General features: G+C 47.5%; 1 protein-coding gene across 1 annotated transcript in view; it reads right to left on the reverse strand.

The window, feature by feature from the left end:
- Positions 1-2,141: 2,141 nt before the first annotated feature.
- PKD2L1 (polycystin 2 like 1, transient receptor potential cation channel) overlaps positions 2,142-15,276 on the reverse strand; it is a 40,613-nt gene continuing 27,478 nt past the window's right edge. The window contains 18 exon segments of the mRNA XM_066239630.1: positions 2,142-2,243; positions 2,246-2,296; positions 2,299-2,349; positions 2,657-2,787; positions 3,457-3,572; positions 4,679-4,805; positions 5,965-6,052; positions 6,055-6,085; positions 6,278-6,376; positions 7,718-7,838; positions 8,555-8,736; positions 9,329-9,499; positions 10,495-10,723; positions 10,903-11,044; positions 11,047-11,125; positions 12,067-12,324; positions 12,940-12,998; positions 13,001-13,066. Of these exon segments, the coding sequence (XP_066095727.1) occupies positions 2,185-2,243; positions 2,246-2,296; positions 2,299-2,349; positions 2,657-2,787; positions 3,457-3,572; positions 4,679-4,805; positions 5,965-6,052; positions 6,055-6,085; positions 6,278-6,376; positions 7,718-7,838; positions 8,555-8,736; positions 9,329-9,499; positions 10,495-10,723; positions 10,903-11,044; positions 11,047-11,125; positions 12,067-12,324; positions 12,940-12,998; positions 13,001-13,066 (2,060 nt within the window). The 3' untranslated portion in view covers positions 2,142-2,184.

The raw sequence follows: 15,276 nt of genomic DNA on the forward strand, positions 1-15,276 counted from the left end.
CCTCCCCCCACCTTGGGGTTCTCAACACCGTCTGTTTGCTAAGGTATTCCTCCCGATAATGAGTAATAAAATGTAAGCAAGAAGCCGAAATTAAAGGCTACTGTAAGTCGATCTTCTGCCAAGAGTCGCGACATTGGAACTGAGAATGTTCTTATCCCTGCGGCCACTCCCTAGCAGGGGTCCCCAAACTTTTTACACAGGGGGGGGCCAGTTCACTGTCCCTCAGACCGTTGGAATGGCCGGACTATAAAAAAAACTATGAATAAATCCCTATGCACACTGCATATATCTTATTTTAAAGTAAAAAAATGAAATGGGAACAAATACAATATTTAAAATAAAAAACAAGTAAATTTAAATCAACAAACTGACCAGTATTTCAATGGGAACTATGCTCCTCTCACTGACCACCAATGAAAGAGGTGCTTCTTCCGGAAGGGCCGGATAAATGGCCTCAGGGGGCAGTAGTTTAGGGACCCCTTCCCTAGAGGGAGGTCACGAGTGTAGTAAGACTGACCACCTGTCTGGAGTTGTTGGTCTGCTGACCAAAGGCGCCAGACACAGGTTACTGCCTCCCCAGAGGCTCCGCCCTCAGGCTGGTATTAGTTGCCAAAGACTGCTCAAGGGATCCATCCTTTTGAAAATAGTCTCCTTCAGTTTTAGGGAAACCTTTAGGCATTGATCCCTGAGCCAGAATACTCTCCCCTCCAATGTCCTAGATTAACACCGATTCTTCGGCCCCTTTTCCTTAAACTGTAGGCTAGCACCTACTTCTCTTCGGTTGCTAACAGCCTTTCTATCAGAAAGATTAGATGTTAACTTTCTTGGGGCTGAAGATACACACTTTGGCTATCTTAACTGCATCTAGCTATTTCACAAGTCTCTTAGGAGTAAAGTGTACTTGATGGGGTGGGAGAACAAGGATGTGTGAAGGGAATGGATGAGGAAAAGCGATCGGGTAGCAACGGAAAGTGCAAAATGAGGAAGGGATAAAGACAACAGGGGAAGGGAAAAGGAAGGTATAGCAGGTCTTGGGATGCAGGCCTGTACACCCAAAATCTTGGTGTAGAAGTTTTGAGTCTTATCCCTGATTATCCTCCATCTGTACCCTCTCTCCCTCCCACACACACCAGCTAGCCCCCCACTCCAGAGTAAGGGGGCTACCTTACTCTCTTTATCCTGAGGACTAGGGCTCCCTACGTCGTTGTGTTGTGTCTAATGGTACAATCATTAGTGCCTACCAGTTCAAACCACTTCTGTGAGCCAGAAGTTATTTCAGGACTCCTGGGGCATCCCAGCTCCTTCACATTGTCTTTGCCTTCACTCCAGACCTCCTGTCAGGGATGAGCTTTCTCCAGCCCTAGTGTAAGGATGCTTACAGTTTCACCTCTCTTTTTTCCCCATACAGTCCCAAAAACAAGTGCAAAGTCCTGATTTTCTTAAGGATTTTTATTGATAGTCACCAGGGAAACCCACACTGTCCTATGGAAGAATAGAGTCAAAGCCTAATACATTTTAGGTCAAAAATCCATGAATCTTCGGTCATTTATTTGCCTAATTCTCCTCAGGCTCCATTTTCACCCTGGTTTACAGCCTATCAGTTCCCAGTGTTACACAGAACCTTAGGAGCTAGCTCCTCCCCTGAGCATCCGTGATCTCCTCAGGTAGGGGAGGTTGTCATTCAAACTCCTCTGCAACATTGTAATCTTCTCACAAGAGAAAGTCCTCTCCTACATGGCTTCCCCTTCTCTTCTACAGGGAAACCCTATGGGGAAGACAACAACCCAATAGGTTCTAGCAGCAGATCTCTAAATACACAAAGGGTATGATTCACGAGCAAGTAGGAAGACCTCTAGATATCGCTACTCTTGGCTTCTACTTTTTTCACAAATCATGGCTATCCAGATACTTGGGGAAGTCATTACCCTCCCTTTCTTCATTCTATTTGTTATTGACCTTTTTGTTTGTTTGTTTGTTTGATCACTACAGCAGAGATTGGATTCACAGGGAGTGAGAGGTTCAGTGGGAGATGTTATTTCACAGAGCTGAGCAGAGCTACACAACTACACACAGAAACACTGAGTCACAAGCCTAAGCATTATGCCCAGTAACATACAAAAACATTGGCTCAAAAGGCCAAAGACAGGTTCGGACTTGGCAGCAGCAGTGGTGGGGATGGTTGCCCTAGGAGTGGAGGGCATGTGCAGAGGAGGCCCCTGGGGAGGCAGTGAGAGAGGAGCCTGATGCTTTATGAGACCTCCTTTAGCACTGTCCTGCCCACCCTGGACTCCCCAGAGGCCGGAGTCACAGCTGGGGTTGGCTGCAGGTGCTCCTGAATGCCTGTTTCCCCTCTTGGAAGAAAAAGGAACAGACAGGTAATTAGGAAGAGGACTTTGTGACCCACTTTCCTTTTATCTGTATCTCATTCTCCAATCCCAGACCATCTCCTAGAGGCCAAGGCAGCCCTCAGGCCAGAGCAACCACCTTTAGGCCTTCCCATCATCCCCCACCTTCCCTTATCCACTGATTACTGTGAAGAACATGTTGCCCCAATAGCCTGAAAACAGGTCTTTCAAAAATGTTTTGCCTCTACCCACTGAGTGGAGTGGATGGTAGAGTTCAGCTGTGACGAGCCAAGTGGATCCGGATGAAGGGCCACTCACCATGCCTGGGGAGGGAACCGGCTGTCCCTTCCTCTCCAGTGTTTTTAGCTTTGAGCTCACAGCATCAACCTGGGCCATGACTCCTTCCAGGACAGTTTCCAGATGCAGAACCCTCTTTCTGAGCCTGTGCAGGGTTTGAGAGAGACTGAGCAAGCAGAAATATGTGTTGGGGGGGCAGTGTCTACAGGGGTAGGGGTACAGACTGGCATATGTCTGGATGGGATCAAGGAAAGTAAGGCTCAGCCCAGGGGTCCCCAAACTTTTTACACAGGGGGCCAGTTCACTGTCCCTCAGACCGTTGGAGGGCTGGACTATAAAAAAAAACTATGAACAAATCCCTATGCACACTGCACATATCTTATTTTAAAGTAAAAAAAACAAAACAGGAACAAATACAATATTTAAAATAAAGAACAAGTAAATTTAAATCAACAAACTGATCAGTATTTCAATGGGAACTATGGACCTGCTTTTGGCTAATGAGATGGTCAATGTGCTCCTCTCACTGACCACCAATGAAAGAGGTGCCCCTTTCGGAAGTGCGGCGGGGGCCAGATAAATGGCCTCAGGGGGCCGCATGCAGCCCGCGGGCCATAGTTTGGGGACCTCTGGCTCAGACTTTAGGGAGAATTAAAGGGGAGGCAGAGGTTCTCCCTGGGCTAGGACGGGATTAGAAAGTTGTGAAAAGAAACTCAAGGTAGAATATTTAAACACAGTTATCCTATCACTTCTTGGCCTTTTGGCTAAGATCAAGTGTAAACACAGTCATCCCTGGGTTCCTGGCTGCACATACGTGTAGAATTCTTCTGAAATCCAGTCACCGGCTCTAGTAACCTCTGGACCCAACTTGCTTGGTGGACTCCTCACAATGGACCGGCCCAGGTTCTCAATCTCAGCGTTGAGTGCCACCTAGTCAGGAAGTCAGAGGTCAGAGAGGAGAAGATGATTCTGGGAAGCCATCAACCCTGGTTTTAACAGGCTCTTTGGGGCTCTAGCTCTCTAGCTTTGCTGGACACAGAGCTGGCCCAACTGCTGGGAGGGAATCACCTCCCAAAGAAACAGAACACCAGCTTCTTGAGGTCTTGATAAACATGGTGTTCACTAGAGGCCGACTCAGTTTGGGAGAGGAGGGCCAGTACTAGAATTTCTTGCCCTGTCCCTCCTGCCCTTGACTTTTGGTCTATACTAGATAAGGATGAAGCAGGCATAGTAGGGGCAGGTAAGGATCATAGTTTAAAGATCTCAAGGGGGGCCCTGGCTGGTTGGCTCAGCGGTAGAGCGTCGGCCTGGCGTGCGGGGGACCCGGGTTCAATTCCCGGCCAGGGCACATAGGAGAAGCGCCCATTTGCTTCTCAACCCCCCCTCCTTCCTCTCTGTCTCTCTCTTCCCCTCCCGCAGCCAAGGCTCCATTGGAGCAAAGATGGCCCGGGCGCTGGGGATGGCTCCTTGGCCTCTGCCCCAGGCGCTAGAGTGGCTCTGGTCGCGGCAGAGCGATGCCCCAGAGGGGCAGAGCATCGCCCCCTGGTGGGCAGAGCTTCGCCCCTGGTGGGCGTGCCGGGTGGATCCCGGTCGGGTGCATGCGGGAGTCTGTCTGACTGTCTCTCCCCGTTTCCAGCTTCAGAAAAATACAAAAAATACAAAAAAAAAAAAAAATCTCAAGGGGAAGGAATAGTCGGGGATTCTTGAGCAATTGGTTCTTTTCTCCTAGAGACAGTGTTGATTCTCAGCCTTGGCTATGTATTGGCATCACCTGGGGAGTTTCAAAAAGTACTGATTTCTGGGACTCCAACTTCCCTCCAACAGAGATTCTGGCTTAGGGTGTGTGACCTCAGTATGAGAATTTTTTTTAAGCTCCTGGGTATTCTAATGGGCAGCAACTTGAGAACCACTATTCTAGAGAGCTCTTTCCTGCCTATCTATGGGAGGGTTTTCAGTTTAGGTTTGTGTTCTGGGAACGCAGACAAGGAGGGGAGCAATGTCCTTATACTACCTCTCCACCAACCAGCTGGGCTCACCCTTTCCTCCTCCAGGTCCTGTTTCATTTGTTCCTGCTCCTTCTCATCCAGGACATGATTCCCATCTTCGTCAAACCTGGCGAAGGTGGCCGTGAGCTCAGTGGTCTCATGCTCTGTGTGCCCCAGTCTGAGGAGAACAGGGTGATAAAATAACTTCTGACATGCTGTGGCTGTTATGAACTCCCTCTTCTTTTAGCCAGCCTCTGGCATGAGTCTCATTCTCTGAGGAAGAAAGGGACCACATAGGAAAGCCAGGATCTTCAAGATCTAACAATTTTACCCCCAAGAAACCACTTGAATCCATTTCTTTCATCCCTGTTTCCTACTGACTAGATTCAGGCCCTTGGGGTCTCCCACGGGGATTAGCACAAAATCTCTTTGCCTATAAATAACTGGCTATCACCCACTCTGCTACCCTTTACTCCCTACCTGAAATTCATTCTCTATAATGCAACTAGAGTAATTAATCTTTCTAAAGTGCAGGTCTAAATATACCCCTTCCTGCCTGACCTGTGGTGGCGCAGTGGATAAAGCATCGACCTGGAAATGCTGAGGTCGCCGGTTCAAAACCCTGGGCTTGCCTGGTCAAGGCACATATGGGAGTTGATGCTTCCAGTTCCTCCCCCTCTTCTCTCTCTCTGTCTCTCCTCTCTCTCTCTCTATCCTCCCTCTCCTCTGTAAAATGAATAAATAAAAATTAAATATACCCCTTCCCTGTTTAAAGTGCCTCCTGGGAACCCTTTTTTATAAAAAATAAAATAGTGATGTTTGAGACTTTTCCCAATGTGGCCCTTGCCCTTTTCTATGGCCTCATCTCCTGCTATGTCCCACCTTTTATTGGATACCTTAGTAATGACCAACTATGTATTACTTGATGTCTGGTCTACAAGAGGTGCTTACAATATATTTCTTCAGTGTTTGTTAATATGTTTTACTGGGAAGCTTGGAGAGAATAGCTAAGGAAATAGAACAATGTTTGTGAGTAAGTACAGAACCAAGATGAGAGTTTTGTGGGAGTGAGGGATGTATACAATGATTAGGGAATTATATTACATTAGTCCTAAGAGTTGGTTCAACAAGATCCAGAACATTGTAGAACATGGTCAAAGACCTTTAAACCAAGGGCATGATTCTGAAGGAAAGTATCGGAGACCTATTGGCCATGGGCAAAGGGCCAAGGTTAGAGGTCCAAAGGCAAAGGTCAGAGGCTTATAGGCAAAGGATGTATGGTTGAGGGTCAAGGACTTATAGACCAATGTCAGAGAAAGTTGGATCTGTTTGCTCACTCCCTCAAGGTGTTAGTGAAATCCTCAAACTGGATCTCCTGCTGCCCATGCTGCAGGACCTTCTGCACATCCACAACCTGTTCCTTCTGAGACGCAGCCTCAGTAGGGTCTTTTTGTAGCCCTGGAAGGGGAAAGGAAACAGGTACCAGTTCCCACAGCCTCCTCATCATCCCTTGCCCCCACTCACAGGATGCCAGGCTTCCAGGGATAAACTGAAGGCACGCAGGGTCACAGGCCCCTAAACTAGTCGGGAACAGACCAGAGCAAAGAGCCTCGGACCTGGGCCCTGATGTCGGTATGCAGCTCAAGTTACCTGTTTTAGGAGATCAGAAATCTGTAGCTCATCCTTCTTTCCAGCCAACTCCTCCTTGACCTCTGAATATGTGTCATTGATGATAGCAAGAAACATGTGCTAAAGGGGCCCGTGCTTCTAACCCCAGCTCTGCAGGTCACTAACCCTACATCTCAGGGTCCCCAGAGCCCAGCCTTTCAGCACAGTTCCATTAGTGATGGATCATGCTCCCTCATCAACCTGGTGTCCTCGCTCAATTGCTGCAGTAACCTGGTCAGAAAAATACCCCAACATATGCCACAGACCCCCTCCATGTAAGAGCCCACAAAGCACTGAAACCAGAAACTTTTCAAGGTGTTAATATAATTGGGCTCTCTTTATCACCTACCCCTAAACCATATCTGTATCCCCATCCATTGATCAAATAAAGAAACTTGCTGCTTGAAACATTGATACGTAAAGACACATGCAGCCCCATGTTTATTGCAGCATTGTTCACAGTGGCCAGGACATGGAAACAACCAAAAAGCCCATCAATAGATGACTGGATAAAGAAGATGTGGCACATATACACTATGGAATACTACTCAGCCATAAGAAATGATGACATCGGAACATTTACAGCAAAATGGTGGGATCTTGATAACATGATACAAAGCGAAATAAGTAAATCAGAAAAAAACAGGAACTGTATTATTCCATACGTAGGTGGGACATAATAGTGAAACTAAGAGACATTGATAAGAGTGTGGTGGTTACGGGGGGGGGAGGGGGGAATGGGAGAGGGATAGGGGGTGGGAGGGGCACAAAGAAAACAAGATAGAAGGTGACAGAGGACAATCTGACTTTGGGTGGTGGGTATGCAACATAATTGAAAGACAAGATAACCTGGACTTGTTATCTTTGAATATATGTATCCTGATTTATTGATGTCACCCCATTAAAAAAATAAAATTATAAAAAAAAAAAAAAAAAAAAAAATCCCTAAAAAAAAAAAAAAGAAACTTGCTGCTTTGTTAATAAAAATCAAACACATATCCTTCATGATTGTCAGGAAGAGAAAACAAATACAAAGCAATGGTAGTAAAAAGTAGCCAGTGATCCCCAGAGGAAGGGGAATTTGGGGTAACTGGTGTAGAAGCTTCCAGGTGCAGCCTCTTCTCATGAGCGTTTTTCTCTCCTTTTCTATCCTTGGAGGGTAGGGGTTTGATGTTAGTGAGGAGCCTGCTGATTCCCTTATACTGTGCCAACTACCTAACTGTGATGACCACCCTGATCGATCACGTTAGCCAGCTCTCCAGATCCACCTCCCCCCACACACACACTCCCCATCCTTGATTTAAGAAACCCACTGTAATCCTGAACGCAGAACAGAGTGGGAGTGTCAAAACCCCACCCTGCATGCCCTCTACATCTTCCCCCCTCAAGTTCCAAATTCCCACCTCTGAGAAGGATCCTCACCAGGAGCACGAAGAAGACGAAAAAGACATAAGTAACAAAGTAGACAGGTCCCAGGATGCGGTTGGCATTGTTGATAGCATTGTAGTCAAAGTCCCCAAGGATGATCCGAAACTGAGTGAAACTGAGAGACCAGGGTCTGGGCTTTACCCCAAGCCTAACCGTAACCCTGAACCCAACCCACACTCTCATCCCACTGTTTTTTTGTTTGTTTGTTTGTTTTTTGTATTTTTCTGAAGCTGGAAATGGGGAGAGACAGTCAGACAGACTCCCGCATGCGCCCGACCGGGATCCACCCGGCACGCCCACCACGGGCGACGCTCTGCCCACCAGGGGGCGATGCTCTGCCCCTCCGGGGCGTCGCTCTGCCGCGACCAGAGTCACTCTAGCGCCTGGGGAAGAGGCCGAGGAGCCATCCCCAGTGCCCGGGCCATCTTTGCTCCAATGGAGCCTTGGCTGTGGGAGGGGAAAAGAGAGACAGAGAGGAAGGAGGGGGTGGGGGTGGAGAAGCAAATGGGCGCTTCTCCTATGTGCCCTGGCCGGGAATCGAACCCGGGTCCCCCGCACACCAGGCCGATGCTCTACTGCTGAGCCAACCAGCCAGGGCCTCATCCCACTGTTCTTTAGTGCACTCAAACAGACCCCTCACTGCACCTCCAACCCAATCTTGTAGAGACAGAGCAAGGTGCACAGACACTTGAGCACACACGTCAGGCTCTCCAGAGACTGTCACATAGATGCTTCAAGCACAGACATGCTCACACGAATACACCCAGCTTCCCTAAGGATGCATACACCCATGGAGCTGACCCAACCATGTGTAAGGGGCAGGACACACACATGCACTTGACAAAAGTGCTGAAATTTTCCACTTGGGTCCCAAAAAGCAGGTAGCCGAGCTGGGCGTAGGCAAAGAAAATGATGAAGAACATGACAGCGAAGCCCAGGATGTCCTTGGTGCAGCGGGCCAGCGTGGAGGAGAGCTGGGTCATGGTTTTGTTGAAGCTGATGTTCTTGAATATCTGGAAGGGCCATGTTGAACGAAGCAATTAAGGAAGAAAAAAGAAAACCTTTAAATAGTCCACTCCAATGGTCCTGACCAGTTCGCTCAGCAGTAGAGCGTTGGCCCAGTGTGTGGAAATCCCCGGTTGGATTCCCATCCATTACACACAGGAGAAGTGCCCATCTGCTTCTCCACTGTTCCCTCTCTCCTTTCTATCTGTCTCATCCCCTCCCGCAGCCAAGGCTCCATTGGAGCAAAGTTGGCCCGGGCGCTGAGACTGGCTCCATGGCCTCCAACTCAGGCACTAGAATGACTCCGATTGCAGCGGAGCAATGCCTCAGAGGGGCTGAGCATCGCCCCCTGGTGGGCATGCCGGGTGGATCCCAGTCAGGCACATGCGGGAGCCTGTCTGTCTGCCTCTCCCCCACTTCTCACTTCGGAAAATTACAATAAAATTACAATAAATAAATAAATAATAAATAAATAATCCACTCCAGGGGACGATGGAGGCCTCAGGAGTTGCCAAACCAGACAGGGAGAACAAAACAAGTATTGAGGAAGGGAGAATGAGTGACCTGAGGTGAAACTGGGAGGGAGGAGCCCCAGGGTACCTTGATCCAGGCAAAGAAGAGGTTAACAGCGTTCCTGTTGTTGTACTGTGTCTGCCAGAAGGCGAGGAACTCGAAGTCAGCATAAGTGTTTGGTTGCTGCAGGAGCTTCCCCATCAGCCGATTCACCTCAAGGGTCCGGAATATGTGGAAGCCCACAGCCACAATGGAGAACTGTCATCACAGGGGTAAGGGTGTCAGAGAAGTCAAGGGAATCTCAAGGCGAGTTCAACGATGAAGTCACAAGGTAGGTAGGACAGATGGGAAACAAAACATCCTTCGCTGCTGAGTTGTGGCTATGCCAAGGTCAAAAGTGGATAGGGTTATTGGGGAATGCCTTAAAGACCAAGAGAAGTTCTAGGCCCAGTGGTAAATATCTAGGTTGTAAAGGGCCACAGAGAACTGGAGCCAAGTAGTGTCATTTCCCCCACCACTTCCCAGCCCTGGGTCAGGAAATTGATGTGTCCTGTAAATAAGAAGGAGATAAAGATGAAGTGACATAATATCTTAATACAAGAGAAAAGGCAGGAGTGTCAAGGGGATAGACCATAAAGGTAAGAGACAGAAGAGGAACAGAGTATCAAGTACATAAAAAGGAACAGGGCCTGGATCACTGCCTAGAGCAAGGGTCCCCAAACTACGGCCCACGGGCAACATGCAGCCCCCTGAGGCCATTTATCTGGCCCTCACAGCACTTCCGGAAGGGGCACCTCTTTCATTGGTGGTCAGTGAGAGGAGCATAGTTCCCATTGAAATACTGGTCAGTTTGTTGATTTAAATTTACTTGTTCTTTATTTTAAATATTGTATTTGTTCCTGTTTTGTTTTTTTTTTACTTTAAAATAAGATATGTGCAGTGTGCATAGGGATTTGTTCATAGCTTTTTTTATAGTCCAGCCCTCCAATGGTCTGAAGGACAGTGAACTGGCCCCCTGTGTAAAAAGTTTGGGGACCCCTGGCCTAGAGGAAGAAGGGATGTGGGAGACAGGGCATTCCCAGGACTGAGCCACGGGAATATCAGCTGCTTGCTCAGAGAACTGTTACCCAGAGATTTGACCAGAAGTTGTCAGGAAGACTTGGGACTCCAAAAGGAATAACTCAGAGCCCCTATCAGGGTGGATCCCCCATCTCCTTCCACTATGTCTTAAGTCCAAGATATCTGTTCCTCACCAAGATGACCACCAGGTCCAGAACGTTCCAGATGCTGCTGAAGTAGCGAAGCTGGTGGATGTGGAGCTCTAGGAGCTCCTCCACCACATAGTAGAAGATGAATATGCAGAAGATAATCTCACAGCCAACAATAAAGAAGTCCCAGTTGCTGAGATAGCGGATCAGCTTAACTGTGCGGATTTGCCAGGATGGGATGGCACCTCCTGCAGCTGGAAACTCCACTACCAGTCTGTGGGAGGAGGGAAGGTGTCTGGTGGGTGGGTGGGGGAGCCTGGGCTGGGACAGTTCCTCCTTCCCCTTTCCTCCCCATCCCCACCACAGGGAATATGTTGAAGGAAGGATCTCAAGCAGAGGAGAAGGGAACCAGGAACTATGGATGGAGGGTTACAGTAGGGAAAGTAGACCCACCTCAAAACACAGAAAAGATTGATGTTGGCATTGTAGACTGAGAAGTCAATGAAGACCACCCGAGTGCCCCTGTCTAGCTACAGGCCCTCTTGAAGTTCCCAGAGTGCCTCTGCACTGCCCTGTCAGGATCCCGGAAGGTCCAATAGTAACCGCCTCCACTGTAGCTTGTGAGCTGGCCCCAGTGAGAGGAACTCCCCAGCTCATCCTCTGAGTGGTATGTCCACTTGCCAAGGAAGAAGCCATCCAAGCAGAAGTCTGAGCCAACCTAAAACTGATCTCCCCGGGCATTGGCAATATCTGATGATTATCTGGGCTTTACCGTTTCACGTATACGTATTATATATACATACCGCATTTATGTACATTTCACGTATATTGTCTTGTTTGATGTTAACAACTGTTTGAGATTTGAAGTGTGAACAGTATCCACAATTTGAAAATAAGGAAACCAAGACTCAGAGATGTCTTGAGATTATCCAGCTAGTTAGGAGCTGAAATGAAATTTAAATGTCAATCTCCTAATTTTTCATGATGTCAGCCAAAACTATGGATGAAAAATCCAAGCCCCGCTTTTGACCCCTGCCTGAGTGGTCCCCATAAAGGAAAGCACCTGGCCCGTATAATCCAGTAAAGATCCTTTCTGTCCTTGTGATTGTGCACTTGGATGCATAACCCCACGACTGTTCTGATTACAAACTTTCTGCCTTGGACTCTTATTTCCTTCCCTGCCTTTCCTGTCCTAGCCATCCCCCCTTCTTCCCGAACTCGACCCCCTGCTACGCTCCCTATCAGCTCCCAGGGTCAGACTTCCAACCATGACTCACAGGGCAGCCAGTGCTTCGTCAATTCCCCATGCCCAGAGGGACTTCTGGGCAAGAAGAAGTGCTGTCTCTGGCAGGCCTACCTCCAGAGTAGGGCAAATGTCACTGTGACCTGTGTCTGGAAACAAGTCCAGAGGCTTGCTGTAGCCTTCCTGTTCCTGACTGATCCAGACCAAGGTCTCCAAACAGTCACATCTGGGACTCAGAGAGATGTCCTCATTTCCCCGGAGTGCTCCAAAGCCCTACCTCTGCTTCTCCTGAAGGCTCTGGGGAAGTGGTTTCCAACCCTGGGGATGGTGTCAGGCTCAGAGGGGCACCCTCTAACACTGGTGGGGGGACTCACTCACTCGGTGCCATTGAGGGGCCCAAAGGGGAGCTGCTCTTCATTGTCCAGAGAGTAAACGTCATAGCAGCTCAAAATGCCCTCGCGGAAGTCCTTGTGTACCACGCAGGAGTCATTGTGGACCCTCAGCTGCCGCAGCCTTGGAACCCCCAGGAGCAGGTTTTCATAGTAGATGAAAGAGTGGGAGCCACGACCTAGGCTCTGGTTATTGTACCATTTGGTCCAAAACAAACTGTTCAGCAGTGGGCCCTGGGCAAACTAGACCACAAGCAGGGTCTGACCCAGCCTCATCCCGACTCCTACCCTTAGAATCACCTTTGCCCTCACTCCCCAACTTCCCAGCTGACCCAATGAACCTTGACCAGATCTTCATCTAATGTGGCCTTGTACTTTTTTTAAAATGTATTTAGAAGTTCAGCCTTACCTCTGACTTCCAATACTAGTCTAACTACTGGCTTGACACCTTGATCATCATCATCTCTCCGCTGCCTCCACCGTAACTCTAGTCTGACTCATTCATTCTTTTTGACCTTCTGACAGCCTGATCCTGGAATGACCTAGTTTTTGGATATGGCCTCAATCCACTGAATGACATGCCTGAACTCTGGCCTGTGGTCTCATCCCTTAAGCCAGTGGTTCTCAAAGTGCGCCCTGGAAGATTTTGTTGTATTTATTTCATTTAATTACCATAAAAGCACGCTTGGACTTTATATATTTTTCTTTAATATTTGATCTAATTATTATAACATATTTCTCAGAAATTTGTATATAGTGCACCTACAATTATTTGTAGAATTTTAAATGTTTGAGAACCACTGCCTTAAGACATTGAGAGGGGTAGGGAGAGAGGAGGTAGAGGTACCGCATACTCACATCCCAGAAGTCTGCCACGCTGCTGATGGCCTGGAGGGAGACTCTGGTGTCCAATGGGTGTATAAGAAGAGCTCAGACATCACTTTGGTGTAGTAATAGGCACTGGAGCTTGTCATTCCGTAGGTCACTAGAAACCAGATGAAGAGACTGTTCTGCTCACTGTTCCCACCTCCATTCTCCATAAAACAAACAAAACAGGAAATCCCATTGCCCTGGGGCCAGAGATGCTACCTAGATGGGAGAGCATTGGCCTCAACCCCCCGAGTTGACCGGGGAGGCTGATGGTGGCACTGGGAAAACCAGAGATCCTTTAAGGAAGAGTAGTGGCTACAAGGTCTCTTCCGTTCCTCCCACCTCACCTCAGAAAGACTGAACTCCACTCAGTAATTGTCTCTTGACATTGCCATTCTGAAAATTCACTTTTCCTTTCTGAACAGCTTAACCTCTTAATTCTTATTCCTGAGAGACAGGAAACTTTTACCTTCTGCACCAGGTAGTGCTTCCTGTTATCTGTCTTATATTTATTCCCCTGGGGAAAGTGCCTCCAAATTCTAGAGTACTCCAAGGCGATGGCCAGACAACTGACAGTAGAGACGTGGCCTCCTGGACCCTGGAGTCAATGACTGCAGCCATAGGAGTAAGAGGTAAGCACGGTACCGTTGGCCCAGTGCATCCTGATGGGCACAGTTGTTTCCGAAGAGAGGAACTCAGAGCATCCCAAGATAAAAGAAGACCTGGCCTTTGCCCTGAAGAACCGGGTCTTCCTCAACCACGCTGAGACAGACACCCAATCTAAAGTACGGCTGTCAAGGGAAGGTGTAAGTTTTTGCAAAGTATAAGTCATTTATATATATTATAGTTTGTCCCTCAATTTATATTTATGTGATGTTTCCTTGTGTTTAAATTCAGGTTATGCCTGACCAGGCGGTGGTGCAGTGGATAGAGCGTTGGACTGGGATGCAGAGGACCCAGGTTCAAGACCCCGAGGTCGCCAGCTTGAGCGTGGGCTCATCTGGTTTGAGCAAAAGCTCACCAGCTTGGACCCAAGTTCGCTGGCTCGAGCAAGGGGTTACTCGGTCTGCTGAAGGCCCGCGGTCAAGGCACGTATAAGAAAGCAGTCAATGAACAACTAAGGTGTTGCAATGTGCAACAAAAAGCTAATGATTGATGCTTCTCATCTCTCCATTCCTGTCTGTCTGTCCCTGTCTATCCCTCTCTCCGACTCTCTCACTGTCTCTGTGAAGAAAAAAAAAATTCAGGTTATGGGGTCTCAAACTCGGCCTGTGGGCCGCATGCGGCCCGCCCACCAATTTTGTGCAGCCCGCAGACTGGCCCGCAGACTAATCCACGAAGTTTGATTAGTCTGCAGGCCGCACAAAATTGGTGGGCGGGCCGCATGCGGCCCGTGGGCCGCGAGTTTGAGACCCCTGTAAGAATACCAAAGGCATATATTTAATGTTAACTTGAATTCCTGTTAAGGCGGTATCTTTCAGCTTTTTTCAATGTAAAATTATTTTTCTTTTTGTAATTAATACATAGTTTGTGGGAAGATACTTTGTAAATATTGTTACTCATCAACCTTCAACCTAATAGTTTTAGCATCCATTAATGACTTTTGATTGATTATTATTATGGGCATAAAATTGTGATTTGTTCATCCCATCATTTTGTCTGCATTTATTAAAAGAGCTTTCCTTTCTTCCTTGTTTATTCATTCATTTATGTATGTCAGTATAAACTCATGGATTCTTATTTTCTGCACTTTATAGTTTGCTAATGTTATGATTTATTTTATTACCAAATGTTTTAGCTAGGTCATAGAAAACCAAAAAAAGACTAAAGAATTGTTGTAGATTAAAAGAGGGTAAAGAGCCTGACCTGTGGTGGCACAGTGGATAAGGCATCAACCTGGAACATTGGTCGCCAGTTCGAAGCCCTGGGCTTGCCCGGTCCGGGCATATATGGGAGTTGATGCTTCCTGCTCTTCCCTCCTTCTGTCTCTTTCATAAGCTTTCTCTCTCTCTCTCTCTAAAATGAATAAATAAAATCTTTAAAAAAATTTTTTTTAAAAAGAGGGTAAAGAAACATGAAAAGTAAATGCAATATGTGCATTTAGTTAAAATTATATCCTAGGTTGTGTGTGTGTGTGTGTGTATTTTGCTATAAAAACTACTAGTAAAATAATTGGTGAAATTGTAATAAGGTATGATTATTAGATGATAGTACTGAATCAATGATAATTTTCTGACTTTGATTTTAAAAAAGTCCTTGCCTGACTAGGTGGTGGGGCAGTAGATAGAGCATCGGACTGGGACGTGGATGGCCCAGGTTCAAAAC

This window comes from Saccopteryx bilineata, chromosome 7 (genome assembly GCF_036850765.1).
Source record: "Saccopteryx bilineata isolate mSacBil1 chromosome 7, mSacBil1_pri_phased_curated, whole genome shotgun sequence".
Lineage (NCBI taxonomy): Eukaryota > Metazoa > Chordata > Mammalia > Chiroptera > Emballonuridae > Saccopteryx > Saccopteryx bilineata.